Source organism: Lolium perenne, chromosome 3, assembly GCF_019359855.2.
Source record: "Lolium perenne isolate Kyuss_39 chromosome 3, Kyuss_2.0, whole genome shotgun sequence".
NCBI lineage: Eukaryota > Viridiplantae > Streptophyta > Magnoliopsida > Poales > Poaceae > Lolium > Lolium perenne.
The window spans coordinates 261,060,121-261,085,455 of NC_067246.2; the positions used below are offsets into that span (position 1 = coordinate 261,060,121).

Consider the following 25,335-nt stretch of genomic DNA (forward strand, 5'->3'; position numbering starts at 1 on the left):
TATTAATTAAGTGATGATCATAAACCCTAAGAACTTGAGGTATGGAGAATAAACCCTAATAGGATAAGTAGATCTCATTCACCACATGAAATCATAGGGAGGTAACTAGTAGGCAACCCTAGGCTTATATTCCAACCCTAACTTGTGATTCAATTGGTGATCATAAGTAGAATTCTACCATATCTACATTCCACATATTCTTCATTTAAGAAACATAAGAAAACCTTAGAGTTAAACACTATACTCTATATGGTGAGAAACCATACATCCATATGACCAAAGTTAACTATAAAAAGAACTATAATCAATGTAGTTACTTTAATGATAAGTTGGGGATAATAATAGGAGTTAATTGGTACAAGATAAAACGAATTCTTAAATCCTTAGTAATTAGGGAAGCACATGAAATATTAAGCAAGTAACCACCTTATCATGGTTAGGGGAGATAAAACCCTAGCACATGCAATATGGTGTCATCCCATCTCTATAACCTAGAATTAAATCTCAACCCTAGTTTGTGTATCACTATGGTGATCATATTATAAAACCAGACCATAATTGAGATTCAAACCAATTACAGTTAGGTGAATATGACTAGAACCCTACTTGTTCATTAAATCAAATCCTATGCCTCAATTGTTAAACATAAGAGACTCCCAATGATAAACCCTATATTAAAACCATATGGGTAGTGATCAACTATTTATCTTTGTAACCAAGAATAACCATGATGGAACAATACCTACCTTAGATGCTTTCAAATATAATGATAGTGTTAACCTTAAAAGGGGGTTACAATAGAAGTTATAAAACCCTAGCAAGATGGTGCTCACCCAAAATCATATGTAATCATCCACTTCTCAAATGGAAACCAAGTCTTAATAATAATAACCTCTGAAATACTTTGAGTTGAAATTATCAACTCTAATAAATCATAACAGAATTGATTCACAAGAAAAAAGGAAATTAAAAATGAGGATATAAACTCATACATAGTTTCTATTTTGAATAAACCCACAAGTATGAAATATATTCAAATATAAAATTCTTGTTATAAATAAAGAATAGTGTAATATCCATTGCACTATGTCTTAATTCAGAAACATAACAAGAAACCTGCAAGTAAAAATTTGAATCCAAATCAGATTCAAATAGAAAAATATAAAACAGAAAATAGAAAATAGAAAAAGCAAAATGAGGAAAAATAGAGAGAAGCTTACCTGCCTCACCTGGACCTTGACAGCCCAAACGAGCCCAACAGCACAACCTACAGAGCAGCCCACCAGCAGCCCAGCAGCATCGGCCCAGGGCCAGCCCAGCATACCGTTTCGCCAGGCCATCGTCTTCTTTCTCCTCCTCGCATGAACGCCACCGAGACGACGTGCAGGACTTCGCCGGCCACCTCACCGTCGTCGATAAGGACGAACGCGGACGCCATCGACCAAGCCAGAGCTGCCCATAACCTCTCTCGCGTCCACCTTATCCTGTATCGCCAAGATTCGTGCCCGAATCATGCACCGACATTGTCGTTCATCCCGGCCAGTCATCGCCGTCGAGCTGACGCTCTAAGCCTCGCCATGAGCTATAAAGACTTTCTGAAACTCCCCGGCGAACCCTAGTGCCTCTCCACTCACTCAATCGTCCTCTGAACCTCTCCTTCTCTCGCCATTTCCACCTACTGGCCGCCGGAGTCGAGGAAGAACCCGACGGTTGGAGCCACCCCAGCACCCGTGCGGAGGTCCAGGAGATGCGCCTTGTCGAGTAGAGCATCTAGGAGGAAGATAGCATCCGGGGGAGCAGTGATTGATGCCAATTTGGAGATTCCCTTTCGCAGTTCATCTCCGGCATACAAGCAATTGAGCTCGTCTCCGCCCACGATCATCATCGCAGACCACCTCAACAGAACCAGGGTATGAATACGCACCTGTAGCCCTATAATTTGCATCAAATGGCCACCTGTAGCTTCATTTCGACACTTGGCCGGAGCTGCGCCGCCGCAGACATGGTCTCCGGCGATGCTCCGGTGAGTTTCTCGAGAGGCCAACACCACCACCAGCCTCAGTGCGTAGAGAGGGTCCGGAAAAGCCTAGTCGCGCGTCCGGGTGCCAGTAAATGGCGGCGCTGCGCTAACTCGCCGGCGTTTAACCGCCGGTAGAGTCAAACTCCCGGTCAACTTTGGTGGTCGCTGCTCACATGGCGATGACGTGTCACTGACCCCACAGGTCAGTGACTAGGGTTAGGGTTTGCCACGGTATCAAACCATTTTCTTTATTTTAATTTCAATTCAATTATTACTGAAACTTTATAGATATGTAGAAAATTCGTTATAACTCAGAAAAATGTAAATAAGATATCAAAATTCTTAGAAAATTAAACTCTATCCAATAAAAATATAAAATGAAATTTTTATTTTTAATAATAAATTTAATTATTTAGTACTTATTAAATAAGCCTTTTCTTTAATTCTAAATTGAATTAAAATTCAATAATTAAGAAAACCTTCTAAAATAAATAAAAACCAGTAAGAAATTAAAGAAAACATTAAAGCTATTTTTCTTTATTTGTTATTTTAATAAATCTTTATTAGTGGAGATTTAAACCCTGATTAATAATTACCTTAATTATTAACTCACTGAAAATAATAAAATGCCAAATCCAATATTAATTTTATTTCAAAAATATTAATAACTTCAACCTTAAAGTGAAGTTATTAATTCAAGAATTTTAGGGTATTTAGACAACCCTAATTTCATAAGTAATAGAACCATGAACTCATCATTTCATGTGATCCCTAAAACCCTAATATCATTAGGAACCCTAGCTCCATTATTCATGTAAACCTTAATTTGCTTCTAAACCTAAACCTAGGTTAGAATATGTGATCATGTAACTACTTCTGATCCACAAAACCATAATTAGCAATTAAATACTTGTTATGTCCACATAAAATGTAGGAGCTCTTTTATCAATCATTTAGTACCCCATATATGCACCCCTATCCTACATGGTTGATCAAATAGGGTCAACCAAATGCAAACCCTAGCTCATATCCTTTGAATTATCATCCTTAAGTAACTTTAATTAGCATCACACCATGGTGATTAACCCTAATAGCAACCATGCCTAATATCTTGCATTACCTAACCATACTCCACTAAACCCTATCAGTGTGAGATAATTATTAATCATCCTATTTAGGAAACCAACATTCCTTCCTTAGTAGATCCAATAACCAACCCTAGACAACCTCAACCTTAATTGTAATACTTCTTATTAATTAAGAAGTATGTTCTTCAAAAGTTATTCTTTTAAAGAAAATAAGGAATCATCATCAATCCTGCCTTATAGGAAATATAAACCCTAGCTAGCCATCACCAATAAGATGAAACGGTCCAGATAGCAACCTTGTATGAATAATTGCTTAGGATGCCTAGGCTTAACTCAACCTTACCAACCCTAGGAGTTGATAAATCCAACATTGTTGGGATACATCTAATACTTACTCCAGAAACTAAATGAAACCATAGTCAACCATAGAACCCCATCAACCTAATTATCATACTTGTTCTTTACTAAAGAACATGTTCTTCAAAAGTTATTCTTTTAAAGTATATGATAATTAATCATTAACCATGCCATATAGTACTAAAACTGACCACTGTTCTTTACTTGTTAACATTATGCCAATTATCATTCTTTGTGTGCTCAATTGAATATTATGCTTTATTATCTACCTGTTTATAATACCAAGTAATCACACCTAAATAAGAACATTGTATGTGGATCACTTTAAAATTGCAACACCCCCTGAACCAATCATTATAACTCACTGATCATAAATCATCGGGGTTAGGTCACGCTTAGAGCGATTACATCTCATACTTATGCATTATTGCATCCTTGCCAATCTTTTAAACATCGTCGTTACCGGACGATGATGTTATTTCAGAATTTGGAGTTATTGCGTATCGAAGACCTTGCCTGCATAATCTTGCAGTCAAGAAAGGCAAGTTCATCACTTGCTCATGTCATTTGAGTATTTTTATCAAATTACTTGCAAAGTATTATGGTTATCACTATTGCACAAAAATCAAAACCACTACTTTCATAACTATGAATATGACTAAGTGGTGGGCAATGGAACCATGGATTGTGTTGATATGGTGGAGGTTCCATTGCACGGGTTATATCCATCTAGGATTAAACAACAAATGTCGCCAGTGATTCTTGTGCCGTAATACCCGTGTTAACCATAAGATCCGGAGTGGGACGGAGTAGTCAAAAGTGTTTCCACCTCTCGTTCATCAACGGATGCGCTTACCATAGACGGTTGCTGCTTGCGGAACAATTGGTGGGTGGGGATCCCCTTCTAATTCCCCACGGTAATGTGGTCTATGATGGGTTGCAACTACCGGCGAAGGAGTTTGGTTCAATCCCAGACTATCGTCGTGGTCGGGGTCCACCCTGAAATTACGGGAATAATGGGACCGGCGAGGACCCAGGGTCGGGGCATGCAACAAAGGGTGGGTGTTCGAGGTAGCGGAGGAACATGATTGGCTATGACCTTATACCGGGCCTCACACCAAAGGAAGTGTGGACGAGAACATGACTCGGTTGGCACCAAGGTTAAGATCTCTTATGGGTAAAGCAACACACCTCTGCAGAGTGTAATGAATCGTGACCAGTCACTCCCTGTTCCGGGTTTTGGAACTGCGAACGCGGCCGGAAAGGAACTCCATGAAGTTCTAGTAAACCGGTGAAGGCTGACGGACATAGTTCTTCTGAATAAGAGCAACCTTTTGAAGAAATGGTTATGAAAACCTGCATTGGTATTAGACTTTCTAGTCTAATGCCGTAGCTAGTGCATTAAACACCTCTTTCCTATAATGAACTTGTTGAGTACGCTCGTACTCATCCCACTCTTAAATCCCCTGCTTAGATACGGAGGCATCGAAGGAGGATCTACAGTACAACTCGAAGACCGAGGAGTCAACAACTACTTCAAGGGACAGGAACCTGCCAGAAGAGTCATATACCACATCCACCATGGAGAAAACCTAGAATAAGCAGTAGAAGGGAACTAGCTCCCTAAAACTAGCTCCTATTTAGCTAGAATCTATTCATAGCCTCTACAGCTAGTTAAATACTCTACAAATAGAGTTCGTGTTAAGACTAGACTACGAGTCATTCTTCTGGAGTTTATTTGCAATTTTACCTCATTGTAAAGTAGGAGGCTGTGATGATCTTATGTAACAGAGTCTGTATGTAATTCTATAGACATGCCTTGGACCCGCATATGTTTCTGTTGTACCACTCTGAGCGATATAATACTAGTGGAACGGTGTTTCATTGGTGTTATATCAGACTTGCATACTACACCATGCAGTGGTATGCCGGGTCACCACAGTTGGTATCAGAGCCAGGTTTCGATCCTGGGATTCATAGTGTCAGCTAGTGATTTTCTTGCAAAATAAACCCTGATAGAAGGAAGATGATATATGAAATCATAGCAGATATAAGAAGACCATAGTTGATATCAGAAAACCACAATTGGTATAGGATCAATACTGCGAGATAAAGTAGAGGATGTCTCGTCCAGTTGATCAGAACCTATAATAGAATCCATTTATAGATAACAAATAGCCACAATTGGTATCAAGTAGTCCACCATTGGATTATTTGTACCAAGAAATTGTGAACAAATAAAATTTTGTTAGCCAAATAACTATGATCTATAATCATTTAGTCGAAGGATTCACATTGGATGTCCACAATTGAGTGGATACACCACAAGGATTCTTCACGAGACCTTAGAAGAATATAAACCATAAGCTACACCTAGACTAATATTCTAACCATCAACCCAATGGTTGGAAGAAAAGGAGTTGAAGAACATAAGAAAACTCTAAGGGGTAGAGTAAAAATTGAGCTGGAAGTACAAAAACTCAATATTTTGAGCAAGATAGATGATGAAGGTCTGAACTGAGAGGAAGTCTATCTTATTTTCATAAGATTTTTGGACATCACTTTCAGAAGGATGTCAGACCAGAAGCCGAGATTCATACCTCGAGGAAGTAAGAAGTGGACTATAACTTGAGAAAGTGAGTCATATTTAATCAGAAGTACGAAAGCTCAAGTAAAATAAGGATAATGAAGTTGGATGAAGGAAATACCATAGACCAAATATAGTTCAAAAAGGCCAAAAACCGAAGAAGATTGAACATACCAATACCAAAGACTAATAGAATGATCCCTTTCATGGAACCTAAATAAACCAAAATAGTTATAGGTATCAATAATAAGCCATGATTGGATGGACTAAATGAGTCTAATCAATTCTTAGGGAAATAAACCATCACGACCATTCCATGTTAAGTACCTTACTTAGTACCATGATTGCAGTTTTGGTAGTAAGGGAAAAACAAAGACCTATTTTATCAAATAGGAGAATGTTATCCAATTAGTCCTCAATTAAGACCGTCAGGACAAGAAGAAGTCCCAATCATTGAATATTCAATGAGAAATGAAACAAGCTTATAATATAGGAGGAAATCATGGAAGTAAAGGAAGTAATAGTTGTTTGAGACAAACCCTAATGGATTCCAGGAAGAATCTGGACAAGGGATATATTCAATTATATCCAGTAAGATCACGACGGAGTTCGAGAAAAGCTGCAGTCTATACAAGTCAGATCCACACTCCGGAAATGTGAGAGAGATCAAACTTCGAGGACGAAGTTTAGTTTAAGGGGTAGAGACTGTAATATCCCAGGTATTGGGGTTACAAAAATAGAGGAAACAGATGTGTGCATTGCATTCATGCATAGAAAATCTGGGGAATTTTCGCGCTTTAAAGTAAAACAGTCACAGTAACTGAAGTTTCACTTGACCTTGGTGGAATTGAAGTAGCTCATCAAGTCAAGCTCTATAAACCTCAATGTGACTTTGTTAAACCTTCTTTTGGGTAGAGATGATTTGATCTAAGGGGTTAGATCAACTGGAATTAAATCTAACACAACAACACTTCAATCAATGATCCATTGCTTGATCTTATAACAAACCATAGTATGGTAATCCTTGCCATAACATATGAACATCCATTTAATTAGAAATCAAGTAACAATAAAATGGAGAAACCATACCTGACTTATCTTTCCATGTCTTAAGCTAATTCTTGAACCTACCATGAACCTCACGGTATCCATTACATTTCAATCTTGGAAACAAGACAAGGAGATCAACTCTAGAAATATATATATAACCTTCTCTATTCCATATTAGTATACATCAAACCAAGAGAGATGAGAGTTCTACAATAATTATTAGAGAAGCAACAAACCTTGAGCTAAACCTTGGATATGTATCCAAGTATTCAAATCATCATCTTAAAGAGAAACCCTAGGATATTATTCAAGTCCTTCCCAAGTGAGAGAGCCCATTCATATCAATTCTAGTTTTACCTATTAATGAATAGAGGACAATCTTTGAACTAAAGAATTGGGTTGTAAACCATTTCATCTTGGAGTGGTGAGATAACCAAATATCAAGTGGAATAAGACTATATCCATGAATTAGTGAAATAAGGGTTGGACTAATCCAACTAAGTTAGACAATTGAATCTTTAGCTCAGCAACCTAAATAAATATTAGGAGTACACCATAAACCCTAGAATAAACCATTCCTATATGAGAGCACTCAAGCTATGGGGTTACACTAAAAATAGATGAGGCAACACCTGGATTTGAGAGAGAGAACTATTTTATGACCAGATGATCATATCATCATTGTTGAGTAGAACTCTAACATAATATCTCAGGCATTCTCCTGGGATATAAACTTTAGAGGCAATCCTAGTAGTCCCATTCAAGAAGGTAAATTAGAAGTACTATACCCTAGTTGATCAAGACAATGCTTGATCATGGAACTGAGAAACCTAATTAATGAGAGATACCTTAGGAAGCCAAACCTTGATCATTATTAATTAAGTGATGATCATAAACCCTAAGAACTTGAGGTATGGAGAATAAACCCTAATAGGATAAGTAGATCTCATTCACCACATGAAATCATAGGGAGGTAACTAGTAGGCAACCCTAGGCTTATATTCCAACCCTAACTTGTGATTCAATTGGTGATCATAAGTAGAATTCTACCATATCTACATTCCACATATTCTTCATTTAAGAAACATAAGAAAACCTTAGAGTTAAACACTATACTCTATATGGTGAGAAACCATACATCCATATGACCAAAGTTAACTATAAAAAGAACTATAATCAATGTAGTTACTTTAATGATAAGTTGGGGATAATAATAGGAGTTAATTGGTACAAGATAAAACGAATTCTTAAATCCTTAGTAATTAGGGAAGCACATGAAATATTAAGCAAGTAACCACCTTATCATGGTTAGGGGAGATAAAACCCTAGCACATGCAATATGGTGTCATCCCATCTCTATAACCTAGAATTAAATCTCAACCCTAGTTTGTGTATCACTATGGTGATCATATTATAAAACCAGACCATAATTGAGATTCAAACCAATTACAGTTAGGTGAATATGACTAGAACCCTACTTGTTCATTAAATCAAATCCTATGCCTCAATTGTTAAACATAAGAGACTCCCAATGATAAACCCTATATTAAAACCATATGGGTAGTGATCAACTATTTATCTTTGTAACCAAGAATAACCATGATGGAACAATACCTACCTTAGATGCTTTCAAATATAATGATAGTGTTAACCTTAAAAGGGGTTACAATAGAAGTTATAAAACCCTAGCAAGATGGTGCTCACCCAAAATCATATGTAATCATCCACTTCTCAAATGGAAACCAAGTCTTAATAATAATAACCTCTGAAATACTTTGAGTTGAAATTATCAACTCTAATAAATCATAACAGAATTGATTCACAAGAAAAAAGGAAATTAAAAATGAGGATATAAACTCATACATAGTTTCTATTTTGAATAAACCCACAAGTATGAAATATATTCAAATATAAAATTCTTGTTATAAATAAAGAATAGTGTAATATCCATTGCACTATGTCTTAATTCAGAAACATAACAAGAAACCTGCAAGTAAAAATTTGAATCCAAATCAGATTCAAATAGAAAAATATAAAACAGAAAATAGAAAATAGAAAAAGCAAAATGAGGAAAAATAGAGAGAAGCTTACCTGCCTCACCTGGACCTTGACAGCCCAAACGCAGGCCCAACAAAGACAACCTATGAGCAGCCCACCAGCAGCCCGGCGAAAGATCGGCCCAGGGCCAGCCCAGCATACCGTTTCGCCAGGCCATCGTCTTCTTTCTCCTCCTCGCATGAACGCCACCGAGACGACGTGCAGGACTTCGCCGGCCACCTCACCGTCGTCGATAAGGATGAACGCGGACGCCATCGACCAAGCCAGAGCTGCCCATAACCTCTCTCGCGTCCACCTTATCCTGTATCGCCAAGATTCGTGCCCGAATCATGCACCGACATTGTCGTTCATCCCGGCCAGTCATCGCCGTCAGCCGACGCTCTAAGCCTCGCCATGAGCTATAAAGACTTTCTGAAACTCCCCGGCGAACCCTAGTGCCTCTCCACTCACTCAATCGTCCTCTGAACCTCTCCTTCTCTCGCCATTTCCACCTACTGGCCGCCGGAGTCGAGGAAGAACCCGACGGTTGGAGCCACCCCAGCACCCGTGCGGAGGTCCAGGAGATGCGCCTTGTCGAGTAGAGCATCTAGGAGGAAGATAGCATCCGGGAGCGATGATTGATGCCAATTTGGAGATTCCCTTTCGTAGTTCATCTCCGGCATACAAGCAATTGAGCTCGTCTCCGCCCACGATCATCATCGCCGACCACCTCAACAGAACCAGGGTATGAATACGCACCTGTAGCCCTATAATTTGCATCAAATGGCCACCTGTAGCTTCATTTCGACACTTGGCCGGAGCTGCGCCGCCGCAGACATGGTCTCCGGCGATGCTCCGGTGAGTTTCTCGAGAGGCCAACACCACCAGCAGCCTCAGTGCGTAGAGAGGGTCCGGAAAAGCCTAGTCGCGCGTCCGGAGTCTTGAAGTAAAACGGCGGCGCCGCCGCGCTAACTCGCTTGGCGTTTAACCGCCGGTAGAGTCAAACTCCCGGTCAACTTTGGATCGGTCGCTGCTCACATGGCAGTCGACGTGTCACTGACCCCACAGGTCAGTGACTAGGGTTAGGGTTTGCCACGGTATCAAACCGTTTTCTTAATTTTAATTTCAATTCAATTATTACTGAAACTTTATAGATATGTAGAAAATTCGTTATAACTCAGAAAAATGTAAATAAGATATCAAAATTCTTAGAAAATTAAACTCTATCCAATAAAAATATAAAATGAAATTTTTATTTTTAATAATAAATTTAATTATTTAGTACTTATTAAATAAGCCTTTTCTTTAATTCTAAATTGAATTAAAATTCAATAATTAAGAAAACCTTCTAAAATAAATAAAAACCAGTAAGAAATTAAAGAAAACATTAAAGCTATTTTTCTTTATTTTTTATTTTAATAAATCTTTATTAGTGGAGATTTAAACCCTGATTAATAATTACCTTAATTATTAACTCATTGAAAATAATAAAATGCCAAATCCAATATTAATTTTATTTCAAAAATATTAATAACTTCAACCTTAAAGTGAAGTTATTAATTCAAGAATTTTAGGGTATTTAGACAACCCTAATTTCATAAGTAATAGAACCATGAACTCATCATTTCATGTGATCCCTAAAACCCTAATATCATTAGGAACCCTAGCTCCATTATTCATGTAAACCTTAATTTGCTTCTAAACCTAAACCTAGGTTAGAATATGTGATCATGTAACTACTTCTGATCCACAAAACCATAATTAGCAATTAAATACTTGTTATGTCCACATAAAATGTAGGAGCTCTTTTATCAATCATTTAGTACCCCATATATGCACCCCTATCCTACATGGTTGATCAAATAGGGTCAACCAAATGCAAACCCTAGCTCATATCCTTTGAATTATCATCCTTAAGTAACTTTAATTAGCATCACACCATGGTGATTAACCCTAATAGCAACCATGCCTAATATCTTGCATTACCTAACCATACTCCACTAAACCCTATCAGTGTGAGATAATTATTAATCATCCTATTTAGGAAACCAACATTCCTTCCTTAGTAGATCCAATAACCAACCCTAGACAACCTCAACCTTAATTGTAATACTTCTTATTAATTAAGAAGTATGTTCTTCAAAAGTTATTCTTTTAAAGAAAATAAGGAATCATCATCAATCCTGCCTTATAGGAAATATAAACCCTAGCTAGCCATCACCAATAAGATGAAACGGTCCAGATAGCAACCTTGTATGAATAATTGCTTAGGATGCCTAGGCTTAACTCAACCTTACCAACCCTAGGAGTTGATAAATCCAACATTGTTGGGATACATCTAATACTTACTCCAGAAACTAAATGAAACCATAGTCAACCATAGAACCCCATCAACCTAATTATCATACTTGTTCTTTACTAAAGAACATGTTCTTCAAAAGTTATTCTTTTAAAGTATATGATAATTAATCATTAACCATGCCATATAGTACTAAAACTGACCACTGTTCTTTACTTGTTAACATTATGCCAATTATCATTCTTTGTGTGCTCAATTGAATATTATGCTTTATTATCTACCTGTTTATAATACCAAGTAATCACACCTAAATAAGAACATTGTATGTGGATCACTTTAAAATTGCAACACCCCCTGAACCAATCATTATAACTCACTGATCATAAATCATCGGGGTTAGGTCACGCTTAGAGCGATTACATCTCATACTTATGCATTATTGCATCCTTGCCAATCTTTTAAACATCGTCGTTACCGGACGATGATGTTATTTCAGAATTTGGAGTTATTGCGTATCGAAGACCTTGCCTGCATAATCTTGCAGTCAAGAAAGGCAAGTTCATCACTTGCTCATGTCATTTGAGTATTTTTATCAAATTACTTGCAAAGTATTATGGTTATCACTATTGCACAAAAATCAAAACCACTACTTTCATAACTATGAATATGACTAAGTGGTGGGCAATGGAACCATGGATTGTGTTGATATGGTGGAGGTTCCATTGCACGGGTTATATCCATCTAGGATTAAACAACAAATGTCGCTTGATGATTCTTGTGCCGTAATACCCGTGTTAACCATAAGATCCGAGTGGGACGGAGTAGTCAAAAGTGTTTCCACCTCTCGTTCATCAACGGATGCGCTTACCGTAGGCGGTTGTATCTTGCGGAGCAATTGGTGGAGTGGGGAGCCCTTCTAATTCCCCACGGTATAGCTGTTGCTTACCGTAGAGCGGTTCGCTTGCGGAACAATTGGTGGGTGGGGATCCCCTTCTAATTCCCCACGGTAATGTGGTCTATGATGGGTTGCAGCTACCGGCGAAGGAGTTTGGTTCAATCCCAGACTGTCGTCGTGGTCGGGGTCCACCCTGAAATTACGGGAATAATGGGACCGGCGAGGACCCAGGGTCGGGGCATGCAACAAAGGGTGGGTGTTCGAGGTAGCGGAGGAACATGATTGGCTATGACCTTATACCGGGCCTCACACCAAAGGAAGTGTGGACGAGAACATGACTCGGTTGGCACCAAGGTTAAGATCTCTTATGGGTAAAGCAACACACCTCTGCAGAGTGTAATGAATCGTGACAGTCCTCCTGTTAGGGTTTTGGAACTGCGAACGCGGCCGGAAAGGAACTCCATGAAGTTCTAGTAAACCGGTGAAGGCTGACGGACATAGTTCTTCTGAATAAAAGCAACCTTTTGAAGAAATGGTTATGAAAACCTGCATTGGTATTAGACTTTCTAGTCTAATGCCGTAGCTAGTGCATTAAACACCTCTTTCCTATAATGAACTTGTTGAGTACGCTCGTACTCATCCCACTCTTAAATCCCCTGCTTAGATACGGAGGCATCGAAGGAGGATCTACAGTACAACTCGAAGACCGAGGAGTCAACAACTACTTCAAGGGACAGGAACCTGCCAGAAGAGTCATATACCACATCCACCATGGAGAAAACCTAGAATAAGCAGTAGAAGGGAACTAGCTCCCTAAAACTAGCTCCTATTTAGCTAGAATCTATTCATAGTCTCTACAGCTAGTTAAATACTCTACAAATAGAGTTCGTGTTAAGACTAGACTACGAGTCGTTCTTCTGGAGTTTATTTGCAGTTTTACCTCATTGTAAAGTAGGAGGCTGTGATGATCTTATGTAACAGAGTCTGTATGTAATTCTATAGACATGCCTTGGACCCGCATATGTTTCTGTTGTACCACTCTGAGCGATATAATACTAGTGGAACGGTGTTTCATTGGTGTTATATCAGACTTGCATACTACACCATGCAGTGGTATGCCGGGTCACCACATGATGCTTCGTATTTGATGGAGAGCCTCTTGTTCGCCGATCACCAAATTGGCATCCACAAGCTTTCCCTTCGCAAGTTGTTTTTTCCCAAGTTCTTCTTCGACCGCGACTTTGTCCACCCAACACTACATGGGAGAACCGTCATGGACTACATCATCGATGAGGAGGAGCAAGAGTCGAGGACGACTCTTCCCCAAGGGGGGGGGAGATGATGCGGGGTGGCTTTTGGACACCTCCGCCTCAAGACCGACAAGTGCATCCCCTCCTATCGTCGACGCTACACCATGGCCAAGGAGTCCCCCAAGTGGACCAACAACGCAAAACCCCACCATATATGTCAAGGTGAACCCTATCCTCTCTATGGTCGACATCATGGCCAACTTGAATGGTATGCTACCTCATGCCTATCATCATGGTGTCTACAGGTGCCGACATCGACAAGGACCAAGAGAGAAGGAACTCCCATGGTGCAAGGAAGAGGGAAGAAGAAGAAGGAAGAGGAAGAAGAGGCGGCAGGAGGAGGCCCAGCCGGCCCAGAGGCCGGTCAACCGGGCCCCAGGCCGACCAGGCCGGCCCCAGGGCCGGTCAGACCAGGCCCCAGGCCGGATCCTCCCCGGAGACAACCGGGCGTCGCACCGACGCCAACCGGATGGACATTTGCGACGTTCCCGGTTGCCGCCCGGTCCCTGGCCCGGTTTGGACCGGATGGTCCGGTCCCAGGTCTGGTTGGACCGGCCCCTAGACCGGATTTCACGGGTTCGACTCGACCGGAACTGCCCGAGTCGGTCCACCACATACCTGTTCGACCCAAGTCGCCTTGTACCTCTATATAAGCACCTAGGTCGTCCCCTTTACTCTTTAGACAAGATTTAGGCTTAGATATGGACTTGAGCTTTGTCCCCCTAGGGTTTCATCCCCTTTGTACCCAAGGCAACCCTTGTTGAGATTTGGATATTTGTGAGTGAGATTCTAGTGTGCTCCACTCTCTCTCTCTCACCGGTCTCCGTCTCCAACACCAATCTCTCACGCGGAATTCGACCTCGCGTCTCTTCCGGGTGATTCTATTGGCGTGGTCCATCGAGCCACGGGGGTAAGTATCGATTGTATCAGGTTGGTGTGCATGTGTTCTTCGCCGTGTTCTTCGTGTTCTTCGCGCTCTCCCTCCCTTTCCCCTTTAGATTTCGGGTCAATCGCGAGATCGGGCCACAAACGGGGTCTTAGACCACATCACATGCAAGGAAGAAATATCCTTGATGGAGTGGCGGTTTTGCATGAGACGGTACATGAGATGCATACTAAGAAATTAAATGGGGTTATTTTAAAATTAGATTTTGAAAAGGCTTATGACAAGGTCAAGTGGTCTTTTCTACAACAGACACTCAGGATGAAAGGTTTTTCTCCTGAATGGCGCGCTTTAATAAGTGATTTTCGTGTATGGAGGTAGTGTGGCAATCCGGGTTAATGATGACACCGGCCATTATTTTCAAACACGAAAAGGGTTACGCCAAGGGGATCCGTTATCACCAATGTTATTCAACATTGTGGCGGATATGCTGGCTATACTCATAGAGCGGGCCAAGTCTGATGGCCAGATTGAAGGTGTGATTCCACATCTGGTTGATGGTGGTCTATCTATCCTTCAATATGCCGACGATACAATTCTGTTTATGGATCACGATCTCGAAAAAGCTCACAACCTAAAATTAATTTTGGCGGCTTTTGAGCAGTTGTCGGGATTGAAAATCAATTTCCATAAAAGTGAATTGTTCTGTTTCGGTGATGCCCAAGATGATACAACTCTATATACAGAGTTGTTTGGTTGTGGGCAAGACCAATTTCCTATTCACTATTTGGGTATTCCAATTTCATTATGGGAGACTTACAATTGCTGAATGGAAAATAGTGGAAGAAAGATTACAGAAGCGCCTTAGTAGTTGGAAAGGTAAATTGCTGTCCCTGGGAGGAAGATTGGTACTCATTAATTCGGTACTGACAAATATGGTACTGTATATGTTATCATTCTTCCTATTGCCAAAAGGAATTCTGCATAAACTCGATTATTATCGATCCAGATTCTTTTGGCAAGGGGACAGTGAGAAGAAGAAATATCGATTGGTTAAATGGAGTATAGTTTGTAGTCCCAAGGATCAAGGCGGGCTTGGAGTTCATGACCTGGAGGTCAAGAATTCAGCTCTGCTGGGTAAATGGCTTTTTAAGCTTCTTACCGAGGATGGGATTTGGCAAACTATTCTTCGAAGAAAGTATATCGGCTCCAAGACGTTATCCCAAGTGGTTTGGAAACTTGCGGATTCACACTTCTGGGCTGGTCTAATGGCGACAAAAAATGTCTTTTTTCGTCATGGTACTTTCTCAATCAAGAATGGAGAACAAATACGATTCTGGGAAGATGCTTGGTTAGACAATGCACCCCTATGTGAACAGTATCCTGCGTTGTATAGTATCGTTCGTCGCAAAAGTGATACCATTGCCACAGTAATGGCTACCTCTCCACCGAATGTAACGTTCAGACGAGTTTTGCTAGGACAAAGACTATTGTCATGGAATGCCTTAATTCAAATGCTGGGGGATATTAACCTATCACCTGAACCAGACGAATTTAGGTGGAATTTACATGTAGATGGCTCTTTCTCGGTCAAATCTTTATACAGCGCCATACTTCATTCTGATTTACCAGTTGATAATAATAAGAAAATTTGGAAGATGAAGATACCATTAAAAATAAAAATATTTGGATGGTATCTTCGTCGAGGTGTCATCCTCACCAAAGATAATCTTGTTAAGCGGAATTGGCACGGAAGTACTCGATGTGTTTTTTGTCATCATGATGAAACCATTAAACACTTTTTCTTCCAGTGCCAATTTGCGAGATCTATTTGGTTTGTCATCCAAGTAACGTCTACCTTGTATCCTCCGACTAGTGTGGCCAATGTCTTTGGCAATTGGCTTCATGGTATAGATTAAAGGTTCAAGTTGCTTCTTTGTGCCAAAGACATTGAACAAAAGGTAGGCGACATGGTTTTAGGCTTCCGAGCCGCTGACGCGTCAATCCCGCCACGCCTCGCTTTTCGTTGTGTCCGGCGTGCCCGGATCATCCCCTGTAGAGCGGGGACGGGCTCGGGACGCCGAACACTGTATCTAGCCGCGCCGGACAAAAAATAGATTTGGAGGACACTGAGAACGTTTTCATCCGACGTGGCCCAAAACCCTTTGAAACGGTTTAAAAGATGCTCTTAACCTGCATAACATGCATTGCTGCAAGCCGGCAATCATAGTTGAAACGAGTCTACCTTGGAACCTTGTCCGACTACTGCCACTGTTTGTCGCTGGCGCTCGCAACGAAAAGCACCGATTCTTTTTTTTTTTGAATAACAGCAGGAGAGCTGCTGTGTTCATTGCATTAGAAGAGAAAGGTACAGAGACCAAAAAACCTGCTCAGTTTATTGAAGAAAAACCGAGCGAAAACCTTTACATGAACAAAAGCACCGCTAGACATAAAGGGCGCCAGGAAGGCTAGGAGCGAAACAAACAGAAAAGCACACCATCGGGGCAAGCAGCGTCACCGAACATCATCCATCGTGCTTACGATGGGACGGCTTCGACTTCATTGCAATAGCACCAATGTCACTCCAATCATGTCGCATCGATCACATTTGCCACGAGCTTGTTCGCCGACTTCAACAACACCAGAGAGAGAAGACATAACCGAAGGGAGACGGCATGTGCCGCTCCGGTATTGAGAGAAAAGCACCAATTCTCATATCATGTCTGCCACTGATTGTTCTTAGGTATATAACGTTACTCATTTTTTTTCATCTGTATGCAGACAGCGATACTGACTTCGCTACATACAGATACTAGTATCATCCAAGTGTTTAAATCATTAATCGATGAGTGTAGCATTTTGTAGCTCGGGTTACATGGAGCTAGATTTTTTTTATTTAGAAAATAGCATTTAATAATTTTGAAAAATATGAACAAAAAATCTGGAGGTAGACAATGGTGTACTCTACGACTGTGAAAAAAAAGCAGTTCGAAAGACTGGTCTGTACAAAATTCACAAATCCGTGGATATGAAAAAGTGAACAATGCAGGTTTTTAAACTTGCAACATTTGTCACAATTTGTCATTTTTCTGCAGCCTCGAATATAATGTATTTCATCCTCAGATTTTGCAGAGTGGTAGAGTACATCATTGGCTACAACTAGTTTTTTTTTCAAAGGATTTTTTGAAACTTCAAATTATTGGATTTAAATTTTGCAAAAAAGAGGAGCCAGGCTACAATTGGGGTTTCCGATTATCGATACATTTTAAAAACCCCGGTAATGGCAAATTACAAATTCTTCCCCTGCCATGTTCTCTTCCGCATGCTCTCCCGCGAGCCAGAGAGGCTTCAGAGCACAATCCCGCCACCTTTCCCATAAAAGTTTCAATCTGGGCGCCCAAACCACGAAATTTCGCACCCCGCCTTCCACGTCACCGATCCGCACCCACTCCACTTCACCGATCCGCGGCACATGAGCAGAAAGATATCCCACCCATCCATTTCATCTCCATCGGACTGCTCAAACTGCACCCACAACTCCCACTCACCCATTATAAATCCCTCCTCCACCCGCTCCTCCCACCTCATCGCTTCCAGCCACCAAATCCCGCTCCAAAAAAATCCCCAATCTTCCCAAGGCAGGAGCAGCAAGCAGCCATGTCCGGGCGCGGCAAGGGCGGCAAGGGCCTGGGCAAGGGCGGCGCCAAGCGCCACCGCAAGGTCCTCCGCGACAACATCCAGGGCATCACCAAGCCGGCCATCCGCCGCCTCGCCCGCCGCGGCGGCGTCAAGCGCATCTCCGGCCTCATCTACGAGGAGACGCGCGGCGTGCTCAAGATCTTCCTCGAGAACGTCATCCGCGACGCCGTCACATACACCGAGCACGCCAGGCGCAAGACCGTCACCGCCATGGACGTCGTCTACGCGCTCAAGCGCCAGGGACGCACCCTCTACGGATTCGGAGGCTGAGCGGAGCAGTCGTGGGGCTGGATGGCCGTGCCCGAAGTCTTGGCTCCCGGTCAAGAAGTTGAGGAGACTTGGAAACTGGAGTAGTTGATTTGGGTTCCCTGCTTTAGTTTCATGGGTAGTACTAGTTGGTAGCAGCATCGTCAGTAGTACTAGAGTGTTGTAGTGTGAAGTTTGTTCTGTGTCATCTATCATGTTCTCAGTTTCTGATGGGCAAATATGATGTTTGCCGAGTTATATGATTCTAGTACTAGTAACAAGGTTATCCTTCAGCTATGAATTTAGTTATCAACAATCTGTTCATTCGCTGTTTTATTTTTGGCTACAACAGTTCGTCTATAGCAAATTTCTAAAAAATTAGATGGTTGTTCAGAGCAGAAATCAGATGGGATGTAGTTGATGCTGTTATGCTCTTCTGACTGATTTCTGCTGCAAATCTTTGCCTTCGTTTCTAGAGCTAGCAATTTGCTGCAATTTTTTTTGAATATTTTACTACAAATACTGTTGGCACATGCTCCAAAACTTTGTTAAATTCTTCTTGTTGCTGTCTCCAGACCTTAACTTGCCAGTCTCTCATCGTTACAGACCTGTGGGTGATGCCAACTCGTCTGGATATTGAAGCCTTTGAATCTGCGTTGGAACGGTACCCTTGCAGACAAACGGCAGGTAAACTGTGTTTTCTTAGATGCAAATATGCAACCATGTTTTTGTAGTAGAACAAGCAAAACCATGTTAGGCCATCTGAATTCTGTTCTCAACCTGAACAAACTTTATATGAACTAATCTGTCTTTTTTTATATGAACTGTACATGTAGTCTGTTGTTTTTATGGAGGTTAATCATACTAGTACAAGGAAACGCGCCCACTTCGCACTGGGCGCTGTTATGGCTCCAAAACTTTGTTAAATTCTTCTTGTGGCTGTCTCCGGACCTTAACTTCCCAGTCTCTCATCGTTACAGACCTGTAGGTGATGCCAACTCGTCTGGATTTGCTTTTCTGACGGTGAGTCATGCATGTAGGCTGTAGCCCAACCCCCGCAAAAGTAGGTTTCAGAGTTTCTCACCATTTTCGAATTGGCTCCTTGTGCTCCTTCCATTATTTAGGCAATCGACATGCCATCGTGCCGCTCTGGGCATTTGTTTGGACGCACTTAGCTGCAAAATTGAATGGACTGCACGGAACGGTTCATCTCCTGTTCGTTTGTTTGATTTGGAAGCCATTGAATCTGGAACTGCACCCTCGCAAACAAATGACAGGTAAACTGTTGTTTTCTTAGAGCATCTCTAACGGGCTGACGCATTTTTATGTCCGTTTGCGTCGTGCACGGACACAAAAAACGTCCGCATATCCGTATGCGTCTGTCCCTTCTCCAGCGGCAGAGACGCATTTTTTTTGACCACATGAACATGCCATGCATGATTAGAGAGGAGAGAGAGGAAAAGATTATGCGTGTATTGAACGATCTTTGTTAAGAGCTTATTAACAAGTAGTTTCAGCTTTCCCCATCTACAGTGAAAGAGGCGTTTTTTGGGCGAACCCGTGCGAACCAGCTCGCCGCCGGCGATTCGTCGGATTCCTCGCCCTCCGTCGGCCGCTCCGGCGGTGGGAGGACGGGGAATCAACGGATCCCGGTGTGTACATAGCCTAGGTGTGTGTGGGGTGCTTGCCGGCGGCGTTGTGGAGGTGGCGGAGTCGCCGGAGAAGCTTTTGTCGACGGCGGTCCTCTCCTCTACTCTGGGTGCTCCGGTGGAGGCTCATGGCAGATCTGCCGTCCCCTGCGCGTTCGCTGCTTCTCGGAGCCGTGGCTTGCTTTCCCTCAGGCCGGCGTTCGTGATGGCGGAGCTAGATCTTGAAGATCTTCTTGAAGATGGTGTTGACCGAGTTGGCGCTATTCGTGGTGCGGGATGGAGGCGCTTTGGTGCCGAGTGTCGTCGACTTCCTGGTCGCCGAAGGGTTCCTCCCCGTCCAAGGTCTAATGGAGGAGTAGGTGGCGGGTTCCGGCGACGGAACGTGCTGCGCGACGAAGAAGGCGCCGGAGCTCAGAAGGATCTTCTTGTATTTTTCTTTGTTTCTGGGCTTATCTGTAAGATGCTCGGTTGATGTAATCTTTATCCGCAAAAAATAGAGAGAGGAAAAGATTCCATTTGTGTGGCTAGGAATTGCCAGCACATGGGTCTTCCCTGCATTAAAGGAAGAGAGAGAAGAGGGCATGCAGCACAAACAGACGCAAACGGACGCGCGGACGCGTCCGCACAGACGCATTCCTGGCGCATATTTGGTCCATGTTTGCGCCAGGACGGACGCTGCGGACGTTTTGCGTCTAGCCGCTGGAGCGCGTTTTTTGTCCGCGCAGATGCAAATGGACGAAAAACGTCCATTTGTGTGGCCCTGTTGGAGATGCCCATCTCCAACGGGTCGACGCGCTTTTGGACGTTCAAATTGTCCACGCGCGTCCGTTTCCGTCGACCCGTGGACGCCATACGGACTCGGATGACCGTTTGCGTCAGGGGTATCCCAACGGCACAGACACATTTTTTAAGCACAAACATCGTCAAGGTTGTTAATGGCGGTTTAACGTCCCGTCGACGTTTGCCGTCGATGATTACTGGTTCCCACGTGACGATGGTCGTTCCCGCACGTGGCCAACATATTTGCGTGTTTCGCGCGCGGGAAACGACCTGCGCACCAACGCTGTTTCCCGTCCCGCCGTGGCTATATATGGTGGACGCCGGCGGGGTGACGAGCACACCTCAACCTAAACCGTAACATCCATCCATGGCCGAGCACAACCTTAGCTGGGATTAAGTTGTTCAGATGTGTTGCCAAGTCCACCCGGAGGAGGAGGAGCAGCTAGCTGCCGACGCCTTTCAGGCTGAGCAGTTGGAGAGGGAGGCAGAGGTTGCGGAGGCGGCAGGCGCGCGCTAGAGCGTCAGCGCCTGTTAGCGGGCAGGGTGGAAATCACCGACGCCAGGGTGGAACTCCCGGCCGAGCTCGCCGAGGCTAGGGCGCGCCGCCCTTGCGGCGGCTCCTCCGTTGCCGGCGGCACCACCCGCGGACGCCGTCACCCACGACATCGCCGCCGCCGCCGCCGTACCCAGCAGCTTCGAGTGCGCCGGCGACCAGACCGCACTGCTCGCGTCGTTTAAGAGTCTACCTAGCGACACCCATCGCCGTCAGGCTTGGACGATGAAGGAGGAAGCCCACAACTATACGATTGCCATGGCTCGAACCTATAAAAACTATTTACATGACCCTCCACACGCCTGATACAGGTGGAGTGAATACGGAACCTGCTACACTTGCTCTAACACGGCAAGGACACCGGCGGGTGCACCGATCCGTGCTGGCAAGTCGCTGGTCTTCCGCACGCAGCTGTGGGGCTGCATGGACTTGCCGTTTAGACAGTTTAGACACGGCAGAGATTATTGTTTCAACAGAACGCAATTGCATCTCTCACCTATTAGTTGAAACACTTCATCTGATAGGGCCATGATCATGTTAGATGACTAAAAAAACAAGTTATTCTTGGAAAACTCGCTGTTGAACCGGCGGGCATTTGCTCCGGCCAGAACTCGGCCTCCTATTGGTCTGTGTACTTTGTGGACCAGCCGAGAAACAAGCCTAGTTATAATCAAAACTGTGAATACGAACTAGAATACGAGTACCATCTGTGGCCCCGCAGTTAATGCGTGATAAACTGTGAATGCGTGATGGACTCGCGGTCCTATGTTTCCCGCTGGAGGACACCACCTGGTCGCGCATCAGGTCGAGGGAGATGGGGCAGCGGAAATCCTGCGACGGCGCGGGAGGCTCGGCGGCGTCGTCGACTTCGTCAAGATCCGCCTGCTTGGAGTCCACCGGCCGGTGAGCCCGAGCAGGTCGTCCACGTCGTCGTTGAGCCCGATCTCGGCGACGGGGATGATGTCGAGGACCGTGGCGAGGTCATGCTGCAGTTCGCGCACCCGGGCCGCGACCTCGTCGGACTGCAACAGCAGGCGCATGCGGCTGCGCGTGGCGCAGTCGACCACGACGGCCTTGAATCGCTGCAGCACGAGGAGGACCTCGCGGAGGCACAGCGACGCCGACCGCGGCAGCAGGGCTCCTCCCACGGCCGTGGCGGGTGCGCCGGTGTGGCGGACGTGCCTGCGTGGCGGAAGCGCGCGGGAGGGGCGGCGTGGCGGATGCCGACGTGGTGGACGCGCGCGGCGTGCTCGCAAACGGCGTGGCGGCGGCGACGACGACGCGACGGCCATGGCGTGCGTCGCGGGAATGCTCGCGAACGGCGCAGCGACGACGACGCGGCGGCCGCGCGACGGAAGAGCGCGGGCGTGCTCGTGAAAGGCGCGGCCATGGCGGTCATGGCGGGCGCGCCGGGAGGGGCGCCGTGTCTGACGCGTGCAGGCGTAGTCACAAATGGCGCGGCGACGACGTGGCGGCCATGGCGTGCGTGCTTGCGGCGGCCGCATGCAGCGGGACACGGTCGGCCTTGGCCTGAGAGTCGCGCGGAAGTATAGTTGCACGGCGCGCGCCGAAGTGGTTAGCCTCGGGCCTCCCACCATGTTCCTCGAAGGCGGCCGACGAGCGCGTCGAGGCTGCCCCTGGCCTGGCGGAGCGAGCACGGAGCAGGGCCGAGTGGTGGTTGCGCAAGTACTTGCCGGTCCCGAGCTCCATGGGTGGGCGGTGAGAGAGAGGTATGTGGGAGAGGAGGAGGGTCACATGCTCACGGCAGAGAATTAATACACCATGGGCTCCATCTACTGTACCTATCAATCAATACTCAAATTAACAATAGAAATACACAGCCACCAGATTGGGCCTACTTCTGACGTGGACCAATAAAATTTGGAGTTCCGACGAGTTCACATGCCGCCGGGTTCTGAAAATGCACTGGTTTCTTTGGTTGAGACTTATCTAATCTAAGGGATTTTTCTTCTTCTTCAGAACGGTGAAATCTAGAGGACTTGTAGTTGAGAGTTTAATAGACATATCGATGGAAGTATTACTTATCTATATGCAGTGCTTGATTTCAGGTTAGAATACATTCGGACATTGGCTACACATTGGGAGTTTCTAATTCATTTGTTTTAGCTACATGATATAGTAGCGAAATGCCGGATACGGATTTGGTGCACATGGACACCAGTGCTCCCTCCACTTTTAGATTTTTATTTTTTTTAAAATCTCACACTTCTATTTCTCTAAAAGTTATGGCATTAAATATGTAGATAGATATGTACAAGAGGAGTCTACGCAAAAAAATTCCGGTAAAATATACTTAAAATTTTAAGAAATACAAAATAAACAAATTTCAGACAAGAAGACATACAATTTTAATACTATTGTACTACCATTTACTGTCACAAATTTGTCTTTTTATATTTCCCAAAATGCACATATTTTTTAACGGGACTTTTTTGTATACACCCATACTGTACATATCTATCTATATATTTAACGTCATAATTTTTAGAGACACAGAAGTATTAGGTTTTGAAATTTTCAAAAATCTAAAATTGAAGGGAGCACTGGTGCCCATGTGTCAAAGACACTTTTTTGCGAAATGCCATTACTCTTTGCTTGATTAACCAGCAAAGTTTTTTGTTCTACCACTTGCTGGTTTCATTCACCTTATATATTTTAGCGTATTTCACATTCCACGATATTTTAGTTTTAAATAGTCTAAAATTAAATTGTGTACAAGTTATGGAACGGGGTCATTGTAATTATTATGATCCCGTTGCAACACACAACACTGGGCTAGCGCTAGTAATATTCGAACAAACATAGTCTCATGTCTTCCTTAGTCAGGCCACAACACCAATAAAAATATCACCAAAACATTCTTGAAAAATAATATCACCAAAACAATGCTATCCAAATTATAATTATATAGTAGTGACATCTTCAATTATTTCCTTCTCGCTTCTGCAGGGGCATTTGGTCAAACGGGGCAGCAACAACTATCTTGGTAGTTGCAGGAGGCTCCGGGGGCACCTCCGCATAACATCTTGCACCGGTCTTCGGTGCAGTTCGGCAACTGGCGCGTGTAGCATGACGCCGGCAGAGGAAAAGCAGTAGGAGTCGCAACCATCTGCATTCATGGCCAACAAAGAACGAAAATGATATTTAAATTATTTCGTCCATGCATATGCAGTAGCCCATAGTACATAAATTATGTCACCACCATGTGCAAAATAGAAAGAAAATAAGTAACCTCTTTGCGTGCTTGGCTTGAGAGAGGAGCAGTAACCATGACGACCATGAGGACGGCCATAAAGCAGCACAGGGTGTTCTTCTTCACCATTGTCATGATGTACAGGATTACACACAGCTACACGTATGGATGTATGGTTTTTTGTTTGTGTTCCTGTTGTGACTTGTTGTGTGTTTATATAGACCCGTGATTGTTCGTGCCTAAGAGTATCGATAAAATATTACGATTATCAATTAAATGATGGATTTATATATCCATTAATACAATTAATTCATATATATCTCTGGTGCATGGATAAGTGGATATCTACTGCTGCATACCCAAAAATGGAACCTATTAATTGTGAAAAAATAGTACTATATCTTTGGTGAAGACTTGATTCAAATGATATCTAGTGGATTCTTCGATCGTTGATGATTTTTTTTCTCATACGTGCATCTCTCAATTCTGCTGGCCAATGCATTTTCCACCTCTACATAACATATAAAACCGCAGAAATTAACATGCATGCCATTATTTTAGGGCCATTACCTTACCTATCTAATTAAATGTCATCACCGGCATGTCCAAATTGCGCAATAAGATCTAGCAATCCGCCACCGACGTTCCTCCGAGCTTTGACATATAAC

At 43.3% G+C, this 25,335-nt stretch overlaps 1 protein-coding gene across 1 annotated transcript; it reads left to right on the top strand.

The window, feature by feature from the left end:
- The first annotated feature begins 18,102 nt into the window (after positions 1 to 18,102).
- On the top strand, positions 18,103 to 18,729 carry LOC127344175 (histone H4). Its single transcript, XM_051370393.2, has one exon. It carries the CDS (start codon positions 18,184 to 18,186, stop codon positions 18,493 to 18,495), a length of 312 nt encoding a protein of 103 aa, XP_051226353.1. The 5' UTR covers positions 18,103 to 18,183; the 3' UTR covers positions 18,496 to 18,729.
- Positions 18,730 to 25,335: the final 6,606 nt, after the last annotated feature.